Raw genomic sequence first — 12,003 nt, forward strand, 5'->3', positions numbered from 1 at the left:
TTCTACATAAATTAGCTGTCAGGGTTTAATTTTAATATTAATATAAATATTTGTATATGATAATTTTTTATAATATTGTAAAAATTATTTTGTTACATAAACGATAAATTTTTAATTAAATAAATTACATAAAAAAAATGTTTCAAAATTACAATGATAACCTATATTATTTTTTATTTTCAAAATAAGTATATGAATGCGGATAGCGGTAGTTTTTAGTCTAGAACACGGGACATTTTATTTTAGAAAGAAAGAAGGAAGAAATCATTTATTCCAAATTTCCAATACACACAAACACACAACAATAGCATTGTAAATTATGAATAATAGGTAATAGAAAACATAAATTTATGTATGGTTGCTTGCGCTAAAAAAGGAAGCCACTCAGGATACCTGAGGCATAATACCTTAACACTGATTTTCAGTGACACCTTACGACATCCACATTGTCAGCTGCTTTACTGGATAATAAATAAATATAATTCCTGAATAATAATAATTTTGTCATATCCATCACGGAGTTCAAATGAATTAAATCGCGGGCGAAAACGACTCTAACGTTTTTAAGCTATATAAAAGTAACAAAAAAAAGTATTATGCTTATTAAAATTATCTTATAATGATCATGAACCTTTATTGCACTATACAAATAATCACATTCACGATCGAAAAATCCAACAGCACTGCCTCGAAGATCTTTTAACCATTTTACCGTTTTACCCATAAAAATGGCAAATTCATTTTCAAAATACTGGCAGCATACGTTAAAGTTTTGTATTCCTTCGTTTATGTAAAATTATTATTTGTATACAAAATTAAATAAGCCAAATAATCTACAGAGAAAGATGTTTTATCTTTTTGTTTGTTTTCGGGAACAAATTTTACAGCGTTTTAATATCACAAGACAGCATTTTTTTACTAAAATAGCAAACCCCTTTTGACGTATTGCATGACACTATAATCGCTACCTATAGCACTGGCGGAGGTTCGTATTCGTTTTTGATTTCGTATTTTCTTTGACAAGGGCGATGGATGATTGTCATGCTCCATCTGCCTTTTATTTTGTAATCTATTGATAGTCGATAGAATCCTATTTTATTTGATCGGGTTGTTACGACTAGCTCGTTCGATGACAATATCAGGGGATTCCCCTGTTAGTTTTGCCGTGCTACCAACTTGCGTGTAGCGCAGTGCAAGCAGTACAACACAACTTTTGGTGTAGCCAGCGCTCAATTGTAGAAACGTGGTAAAATTTTAAATTATTGTTATAGATTTTGATACCAACGTTTCTCGTGGTAGGTACGTGTATTTTTTTTACGTGTATTATAAATTGATATTTTTTTACGGTCAGACAGGTATTAGACCGCGGGGCCCCCCGAGTCGCGGGGCCCGTAGCATTTGCTACTCTTGCTACGTGGCTAATCCGGCACTGTGCTCTATACATTCTCTCTGATTTTTTTTTATTTACATTTGTGGACCTCGCGGTTTAGTTTTATAAACAGGATTGACTCGGATCTAATTTATTTCATTCTACATATTATGCAGCGTCTATTTGGCTCTACATATTTATGAAACACCTCTAGAGCTGTATCGTAAGGTTTTTTCATTTCTTACAAGTATTATAGTTAGTTAAATAAAATATAAATAAATAGTAGACCAATACAAAAAGGCAAGTCGTGTATAAGTGCAATTTATTATACACAACAAATGTAATAACAAAGTTCTGTTAAGTGTTCTAAAAAGAGTAGTTTATTGAATAAAAAAACGTATAAAAGAGCGGTTTTATCCATAACCTAGCATCTATAAACGTGAAATATCTAACGGAAAGTCAATTTAATCCTAAAAAGAAAGATATAATAGTTTCGTAAAACGACGCTCGACTATAAAGCCGGAGACTAGCCTACTTATAGAGCTTAAGCAATCGCAGAAAAGATTGTTGGCCAGCTGTAAAAAAGGAATAAAACGAAAACAGAAAGAATGCATTATATTATAACCAGGCGCTTTTTTATAAAATGTTGGTATTAGAACACAGATGATCGCATCGTGACTTGCTTCTTTGCTCACTGCAATTCTATGAACAGTTTCTGTAAACGCAAAAAGAGCATAATAACTATAAATATTGTTTATGTAGTTTTACATTTTACCGTAACAAAAAAGTGCTTCATTAAGGATAAATTTAGCATTAAGTAATAAGTTTAAGCGTGAGAAAAATTCAAGTCAGTTATTGAAGCGTTACAAATTCGTGTCGTCGACATTGCTGATGAACGTTTCAGTACCAGCTACTTATTATAGATTATCAAGAAATGCAATCAAGCAATGCATTTTAAAACAAAACATGTTTTAATCAATTAAATCCATGAACTGAACATTCTTTTCCATTTATAAATATGTAATCATGCTAATATATTATAAACAAAAGTCTGTAGCTCCTTTTTATATCTTGAAAGTTGCGTAGGTAGTTCACGTAGGTATATTATTATTTTGGGCCGTGATCAATACAAGTGTGACAAACCTTTAAATGGCTGGTCAATGACCTAAATGGCTTGAATCGAATGCATAAAATCGAATTATACAAGTAGAAAATTCGCAAAGCTATAATATGATTGTGAATTATTACAACAATAGTTGTATTACAAAATGAGCTTAAATTCATATTATAAATTACATATTAGTAACATACAACAGATTTCGTACATGACGGAGAAGAATATTAATACCGAAAGTAATCGTAACAACGTTTTGGTGAACGAACGAAAAGTCACGGTCCTTGACTCTCCATTAGCACCCTTGCAAGTTTAACTGTTTTCCGACAATAGCAATTCCGTAACAATGTTGTACAAACAATGACACGAAATGATGTTTATGTCTACGGAAATGCTCCAGATATAGGTACAGTTAGACATTACAAATTACGGCTTGATATGCGTTGTCTAGAAATTTCTATTTTCAAAGTCAAAGCATTTTATATAATTGACACAAATTGACTGCACACGCATAATTACGTATCGAAGATAGCATAAAATCTCATGATGACCAATGACCATGCACCAGCATTATTAACCTATAAGCGAATGCTAGATGTCGTAAGCGTAACTATCTAGTACTCATCAATAGCGTGTGAAAATATAGAAATTCTTAGAGCGGCGAGCTTTGCACGTCTCTCTGTAATTGCAGTACCCACGTTACACTTAGAAATCATCGATTGCTGATACACCGCCGCAATCTTGTATCAATTATGTTGATACACGCTGAACACGCATCTTCTCTGTAACATCAAAGAATTACTTATTAATAGATTCTAACTACACTTGATCTTGATCACATATCATTTGCATTTTCTTTTTTGCTTAGAACCACCTGCGAACGCAAATCCGAGCGGAGAGTTGCCTGTAACTATTGAACATCAGCAAGATGTTAATTTGGCGAACAATCTTTCGAGAAACGACGCTAATTGCGACAAAACTGGAACATGCTACGATGGTAAATTTTACATTGATCTTTCACATTCTTAACACAATATAGAGTCACAAGTTAATTAACATTTGCCTTTCAGTATCTGTACATTGTAAAGATACAAGAATTGCGGTACAAGTTCGCACAAACAAGCCCTTCAATGGAAGAATATACGCTTTGGGAAGATCCGAGACCTGCAACATTGATGTTGTTAATAGCGATCTATTCAGACTCGACCTTACGATGGCTGGCCAAGATTGTAACACACAAAGTGTCGTAAGTATTTATAAGTCGTTAAATTATCGTAAAATATATGTCTGCGGATTATTTAAATTTACCTTTGTTTAGCAAAATATACTGAGAAAGGGAATGTTTTCAGACTGGTGTTTATTCGAACACTGTTGTTCTCCAACACCACAGCGTGGTGATGACTAAAGCGGACAAGATCTACAAGGTGAAGTGCACGTATGACATGAGTTCGAAGAACATCACATTCGGAATGGTGCCTATTAGGTTAGTAACAGTACAACGGTTACATATATTTAAATTATGTTGAACTTTATCAATAAAATTAATTATCGCCCTTCAAAGTGCCGTTAACTACATGTATAGCTAAGGCCTACTTCGAAGATGAAAAACGTGTTTTCCCAAATCTTTGGAATTATATACGAATGGTTTATGTATTCAAATTTAATAATGGAACATGATTACCTAAATACTTCCAAATTTTACTAGGAAATCAGTTCATGTAAAATGACAATGAGCATTTAAAGCCAGCACATGCAAGGAATATAAAACTCTTTTGACCCAATATCATTACTGCATAATACATGAATCGTTTAGATTCAAGAATCAAGAACGTGATAGGTGGACATAACAACACTTGCTCTCTCGTATGTGTTTTTAATAGAGATCGGAGAAACGTGATCCATAATAATAGGTATAATATGGTTGTTTATGATCGGAATTCTTAAAATGATATTATGTTGGATGTTCTGTTGAACACGATGAATAACTACAACGATTAGAATTAGAATAGCAGGAAATAGCAAAGTGGAATTTTATGTTTACCACTGTTGTGTCGGTGGAGAATCCATCCATTCACATTGTTATGAGGTTATTAACTGCATCCAAAGTTTGATTGAGTTAATTTTTGCAATGTTAATTAATTGATTGTCAAAATTAATAAAAAAATTAACAATTTTGTAGTTTTAGTATTAAGCTTTCGTATCAATAGAGTTAGAGCAGTGGTGGCTCAGTGGTGAGACCTCGGACTTCGAATCGATAAGTCCGGGGTTCGAGACCAGGCGAGCACGCAGGAAATAAATTGATTTATCAATTTATCTGCGCATGTTGAAACACCACCACTGCTCGAACGGTGAAGGAAAACATCGTGAGGAAAACGACATGTCGAAGAATTAAAAAAAAAAGTTCGACGACATGTGTCATCCGCCAACACGCACTTGGCCAGCGTGGTGGATTATGGCCTGTACCCTCATAGGAGGCCCGTGTCCCAGCAGTGGGAACGTATATGGGCTGATGATAATGATGATGATCAATAGAGTTAAATGATATATCAACCGCAACCCTATAACAAAGCCGAATATTTAATTATGAGAGGTTAAGTTAATACTCATGAAGATAATTATATTTGCAGAGATCCGGAAATGATTTCAATCACGGCTGCTCCGGAGGCGCCGCCCCCACGTATCCGCATCTTGGACAGCCGCCAGCGAGAGGTGGAAACTGTTCGTATCGGAGACCGACTTACCTTCCGTATCGAGATTCCAGAAGATAGTAAGTTCATTCATATGTTTGTATATGTTTAATCGACATAGAGAACATTGTATAAAATATACCGTGGTTATTCTTTAAAAAACCTGAAAGGCTTTAACAAGTTTTTTGCGTTTTCAATGCTAATTTATGTATGAGGTATTCGAAATATTTCACGACGGATTTTTTCAATTAAGTTCGCTAATGAAGTTTTATATGTTAAAATAATTTATACATAACTTACATTTTTTTCTCAGCTCCTTACGGCATATTTGCACGCAGCTGTGTGGCTATGGCTAAGGACTCCAAGAGTACATTCCAGATTATTGATGACGAAGGGTAAGCTGAAACAAGATAATAAATTTTATATAATGTTTCCAATAATTTTGTTACTTACTTGATCATTTCAATTTTTAGTTGTCCAGTTGACCCGTCAATCTTCCCAGCATTCACTCCAGATGGCAACGCTCTTCAATCTGTTTATGAGGCATTCAGATTCACTGAATCTTATGGTGTCATATTCCAGTGCAACGTCAAGTACTGTCTTGGACCCTGCGAACCAGTAAGTATTAAACGAAATAAATCATAATACTTATTTTTTTTACAATAGCGTGTTTATCCTTGTCTTGGTAAAAAAAATCGTCGGAGATGGACCGGTTTTAAAGTATAATGTATGCGAATATTGATCCCAACATCGATGGTTACAAACGCTGTGTATTATATATATTTGTTAATATAAACATATTTCATATATATTTTTAGGCTGTATGCGAATGGGGCAGAGAATCTATTGAGTCATGGGGAAGAAAGAGGCGTTCTTTGCCTCACAATGAGACCGGAGAAGCAGCTACGCAAGAGGAAGATATGAATATATCTCAAGAAATCTTGGTGCTTGATTTTGGTGATGATAGACAGAGTACTGATTTCCTACGATCCGACAAGCCTGGTGGCACTGCGTCTGAAGCTAATTACGGAGGTAAGTCAATGCTTTAGTCTTTAGTGAAATTGAAATACATACACACTTATTATTTTTGTAATTAATTACCTACGAGTAAAATGAAGAATTTCTTTATGGATTATTTTCATTATACAACATTCTGGATAAACTTATGCCCTGTATAAGGGAAGAAATACAAGCGGGAGTTCCCCCGTATCAAAATTTGTTAAAAAATATCAATTTCGGCGCGCTTTAATAAGTCATACTTATTAAACTATATTTTCTGTTACAGAGAAAACAGTCACGATTGTAGAGCCATGTCCCAGCAAAGGATCAGTCTTACTTCTAGGAGTCGCATGTGCCCTGCTAGTTCTTCTATACATTGCTACAATTTTCTGCTACTACATGCGTAAATGGCTCACGCCACCTAAACATTTGTAGGTTATTTAACTTTTAAATTGAAATATCACAATTAAGCCCAGGATATTTTATGGAAAATGCAAATCTACGATCTTGTGATAAAATGACTGATAACTAAAAATATGTCATGTAATCCATCCATAATTTTAACTGTAGTAGTTATAAGGAATTATAATCGTGGTGTACCTACATGAATGTTGTGTAACTTGTAACCACCGCGTATTGCGTTTACTAAACATTATCTGATGCATTTATAAGCATTTAATATATTTAGATTTACGAATAGCCGTAGGTACAAATATAAACTCCTTTTCAATAAGCAAAGTGCTTGTTGAAAATTACTTAAGTAGTAGGTATTATACTTTTACAGAATTTGCATTTATTATCTGTAAGCTTTAGATAGATCTGCCTTTATTAAAAATTGTAAAATGTATTCGGAATAATCCCTAAAAATATATTCATGTGCCTGATTATTTTATTAATGAATTCCCATTTAAGGGGATTATTCTGATTTTAGATATTGGAACAATTTTTAAGTTTTTAAACCGATCACACAAATCCTATTGATTTGTGCCCAATTAATATGTTAAAAGATTTTGATGTATACTACTTAGGTTAAGTTTTTATACATTATCATTAGGCATTTATTTGTAAATATTCTGACTTTTAAAGTTGGCGTTAAGCTCCCTTAATAACTGTCAATTATTATCTATGCCTCGATGAACTTTCAGTTGGGTTCTGTAGAAATGGTGAAAAAAGTATTAGTAAAATTAAACATTTAGCACAAAAACAACGCTTTTCCCGTTTCTCTTAACCCAACTTGAGACTTCTTCTTTATTTATTTAGAATAACTTATACTATTTATTATTTGATTGATTTAATAAATAAAATTTGTACAAATCATAACTTTTTTTATTCATCACATTTGTAAACAAAACAACATCTAATAAACTATTCTACAGGAACTTAAGTCACTCATACGGTAGTGGTTAATAATTTGCTATATATGCTACTTAATATATCTTCTTGTATATCTGTGTTAATATATTCCGACTTACAATCAAATACTTTTTCAAAATTTTTTAAGAATATTGGAGTTATTTTGTCAATGGTACATTTAACACCAGTCTCCTTGCTGAGTGAAGTGACGCCTTTGTCTTCAATGCCGCAAGGATCAATGTGATCGAACCACGACAAGTCATTATCACAATTGAGAGAGATTCCATGTGTTGTTACATATCTGGATGCGTGAACGCCTATTGCCGCTATTTTGTTGTCATCTACCCAAACACCTGTGTGAGGACTTCTGTTTGCTTTAATTCCTGAAATAATTTTAAATGTTATCAATTTATTACTGAACATACATGAACCTATCGTAGAACTAATATGATAAATCTTCGCCAGAGCTGGAGTCTGTACCGGACAAAATCGACACGGTCGTAGAGGCGCTCGACGCGGTCTCCTCGGTCACCAGCCACATTCAATCCAAGATTGAATACGCGTCCCGGCGGGTCCCCGTTGGCCTCGGCCACCGGCTGGATCTGCCTCCGGACGTGCGTAGGCTGGTGGGCGATAAGAACGCGGCGACGCGCGCCTACGACCGAGCACCGACAGACGAAAACCGTAGAATTCTTCGTTCCTTACAGAGAGAGGTAAGAGAGCGAATTCAAGAATTACGCAACGAGCGGTGGGACTCTTTACTCAGCGAACTCTCTCCCTCGCACACTGCCTACTGGCGGCTTGCGAGGTCTCTCAAATCTGATGGCATTGCCGCCACTCCACCGCTCATTCGCCCTAATCAACCTCCCGCTTTTGACGATTTTGAGAAGGCCGAATGCTTAGCTGACAGTTTAGAGGAACAATGTTCCCCCAGTCTCGACTTGACCGACCCGACTCACATTAACGTAGTTAATCAAGAGATCGCACGCTTAACCGCAAGCCCTCGTACCGATGCCGAGCCTTTGTCACCAACGACGGCCACCGAAGTAAAATCGTTAATCAAATCACTCGCTAGTAGAAAGTCCCCAGGCGGAGACTCTATTCCCAATAGAGCTCTAAAAAGCCTGCCGCCCGCCCTTATCGCTCTCCTAGTAGCTACTTTTAATTGTCTCCTGGCCAATTGTATCTTCCCCGCTAAGTGGAAGGAAGCAATTGTGATCGGGATCCACAAACCGGGCAAACCCCGGAACGTGGCATCTAGCTACCGTCCCATTAGTCTCCTCAGCTCTCTGGGGAAAATCTATGAGAGAATCATCTCCAAACGCCTCTGGGACGCAGTCATTGCCAAAAAACTGCTCCCAGACGAACAGTTCGGCTTTAGACGAGCTCACTCATGTCCTCACCAAGTACACCGCATCACGGAGTACATTCTCGCGGGCCTCACCCGCCTCAGACCCCACAGAACGGGAGCGGTCTTCTTTGACGTAGCGAAGGCGTTCGACAAGGTCTGGCACAACGGTTTGATTTACAAACTGTACACTCTCGGCGTGCCAGACAGTCTCGTGTTCATCATACGAGACTTCTTGTCTAACCGGTCCTTTCGCTACAGATTAGACGGCACGCTCTCGTCTTCACGTCCCATCCAGGCCGGAGTCCCTCAGGGCTCCGTCTTGTCGCCCCTCCTATTCGCGCTATACACTAGCGACATCCCAAAGCACGATAAAGTGCAATTATCCCTCTTCGCGGACGACACGGCACTCTACGTGTCGAGTCCATACCGCAAAAGAATAGCTCCACTCCTACAATCCGCGACCGATGCATTAGGCAAATGGTTCCGCAAATGGGGTATCACTGTGAACCCCGACAAGAGCGCCGCCGTGCTCTTCAGGCGCGGCGGCCCCGAGGCCATAGATAGTGTCAAACTCTATGGCCAAGCCATTCCATGGCAAAAGCACACTAAATTCTTAGGCGTCACTCTAGACGCACACATGTCATTTAAAGCCCACATTAAGGCAGTCCGTAAGAAAGCCAGCTATGTCCTTAGCCGGCTCTATTACCTTATTAACAGACGCAGTAAAATGTCCCTTAGAAATAAGGTGACACTTTACAAAACGGTGGTCCGTCCAATCCTCACTTATAGTAGTGTAGTTTTCGCGCATTGCGCTCCCAGCTCCATACACAAGCTCCAGACGATTCAGTCGCGGTTCATGAGAACAGCGACTGGAGCGCCCTGGTTCGTGCGTAACGTGGACCTACATAGGGACTTAGAACTCCCCACCATAGCCCAATGGATGAAGCAAGCGTCTAAGCGCTACTTCGACAAGGCTAAAAACCACCCTAACCCATTGGTGACAAAGGCCATCGCATACGTCGCGAAACCCGATCCCACTCATCGTCGTAGGCGGCCGAGACATGTCTTGGACGACTCCGACGATGATATTACCAAAGCTAACGCACGGCTAGACTCGGCGATTGAAGCCCAACGTCGAACAAACCGCGACACCGCACACACCACAGCAGAAAGCGTACACCGTCTTCGCCGGCGAAGACGAGGTCCCTTGTTCCGCGTTCCCGCGCCCACCCGGGTGAGCGCCCGTCCGATTAGGGCCCTTCTGGCCTCCTCCACTCAAGCGACAGCTCAAGCCGAGGTTCGTGGTCCCCGTCAAGGGGGGACGCCCTTGTGCATGTCGCTACCAGGGTGAACCTTCAGTTCACCCCCGCGTCCGCGTTAAAATGTAGAAGCCCTTCTGGCTAACATTGAGAAACACCACAAAAAAAAAAAAAAAAAAAAAAAAAAAAAAATATGATAAATCTAAATTACATAAAAATAATAGGCTTTTTTTGCAATACAATAATGATTTATGATTAGATAAATTATTATCTTTATAAAGACTTTTTGACTCACTCATATAAAACCTTGCAAAATATAACAGTTCTGATTTTTATTAGAAAGTAAAGATACAGATAATTAATAATTACCTAATTCATCACACAAATTGATGACAGTCTGTTCCAGGCTATTCACGTACCACTTTACACTTGTTTTATAATGTTTCAAGTTTATAATAGGGTATGCTACTAATTGTCCAGGGCCATGGAATGTTATAAGCCCTCCTCGGTTTGTTTTACGAAACTCCGCTCCTAAGTCTTTTAACCGGCGTACTTCATCATTTGGTGTGTCATCTCGAATGCCTGTGAAGTATTATAATATAAATTTACATGAAGATTGAATTTGAATTATAAGTCATGAATAGATAAATGTAATTGCTGTCTTTTAAGATATTTAAAAGAGCTAAGATGAAATAAAGAGTCATTTTACATTTAAATCAACAAGATTTCAAATAATACATATTTAAAGTTAAGTGCATAAGACATCAAAAATAACTTGCATTATATCAATATAATTATATATCCTCTCAAATACTACTGCTACTGTATTATACTTCCACATTTCACTGTTCAAAATGTTGTTTATCTAGCATTGAAAAAAAATACCTACACTATGAATTGGAACCTCCGAATGTCAGGATAGAGGCTATACACAAAAATTACCTATATTATACTAATTTTACTAAAAGAAAATAAAGTTCAAAGGATACTCTAAAGAAAAATATTTATTAAACGTATCTCACCAACTGTGTACACCGGTTTATGTTCCACAAGAAGCAATGTATCATAATCTCCATCAATGCCTTTCATCATAGAATCTAAATGTTTCCTGGCAATGGACATTTGTATTTTTAAAGCTGTATCGTAACTCATAAGACCTAACCTCCATACTTTTACCATTTTAAATTTTAAATATTACGTGAAATAAACTGAACTTAAATTTATGGATTAATTAATTAATTGGTTTTATTTAGAGTTTACATATGTGACGATTTTCAGGATTAATTTTGAAATTAAAATAAAAACAAACGAAATTTTAAAAACAAAATAGTGACATGTCAATGTCAAGATTAGAAATGACGTATGGTTAATGGTATTGCCACATATCATCTTTATCATCTTTACAAATTACAGAGATTTAAAATATATATAGATATTAAAAGATATCGCAAAACAAAATCTAAAAGTAAGGAAAAACTTGATTGTAATCTATTATCACAATCAAAATAAAATAGGAATAGGTTTGGTTCACGTTTCGTTTTCATATGATAAGTGCTGGTAACATCTATTACAATTTTGAATTGAACATTGAATAAGTTTAGAACGAAATAGTTTGCCTACCCATCGATTGATGGCGCTTTAATCAAAATTTAAAAATCTCTTGTAAGTATACTCCGTTTGTAAATACAGGTGACTATAGAACGAAGTTTATGGGTTTGAGGTTTCAGTCTATCCAGTTTTCTCGTGTGCACTGTTCGTAGGGCGGTGTTTCGTACGTTACGTAAACCAGCTGATAATATAAACAATGGACCTGAATAGTTAATGTTATACTACCCTGTTACTTATTAATATTCTATTATAACGTGTGCATG

The 12,003-nt window shown here is 36.6% G+C and overlaps 2 protein-coding genes across 2 annotated transcripts in view; one reads left to right on the forward strand and one right to left on the reverse strand.

Annotated features, from left to right (window-relative positions):
• LOC123702357 overlaps nt 1–7,486 on the forward strand; it is a 36,296-nt gene extending 28,810 nt beyond the window's left edge. The window contains exons 9-16 of the mRNA XM_045650096.1: nt 3,352–3,480; nt 3,554–3,729; nt 3,833–3,966; nt 5,111–5,250; nt 5,484–5,565; nt 5,644–5,788; nt 5,989–6,202; nt 6,456–7,486. Of these exons, the coding sequence (XP_045506052.1) occupies nt 3,352–3,480; nt 3,554–3,729; nt 3,833–3,966; nt 5,111–5,250; nt 5,484–5,565; nt 5,644–5,788; nt 5,989–6,202; nt 6,456–6,604 (1,169 nt within the window). The 3' untranslated portion in view covers nt 6,605–7,486. The remainder of the gene's footprint in view (nt 1–3,351; nt 3,481–3,553; nt 3,730–3,832; nt 3,967–5,110; nt 5,251–5,483; nt 5,566–5,643; nt 5,789–5,988; nt 6,203–6,455) is intronic.
• LOC123702364 (putative lipoyltransferase 2, mitochondrial) lies at nt 7,478–11,482 on the reverse strand. The gene is made up of 3 exons (XM_045650107.1): nt 11,155–11,482; nt 10,502–10,714; nt 7,478–7,905 (listed from the first exon to the last, which is right to left on the reverse strand). Exons 1-3 carry the CDS (start codon nt 11,309–11,311, stop codon nt 7,559–7,561), a joined length of 717 nt encoding a protein of 238 aa, XP_045506063.1. The 5' UTR covers nt 11,312–11,482; the 3' UTR covers nt 7,478–7,558.
• Nucleotides 11,483–12,003: the final 521 nt, after the last annotated feature.

The sequence above is a fragment of the Colias croceus genome, chromosome 2 (genome assembly GCF_905220415.1).
Source record: "Colias croceus chromosome 2, ilColCroc2.1".
In the NCBI taxonomy this organism is placed as follows: domain Eukaryota; kingdom Metazoa; phylum Arthropoda; class Insecta; order Lepidoptera; family Pieridae; genus Colias; species Colias croceus.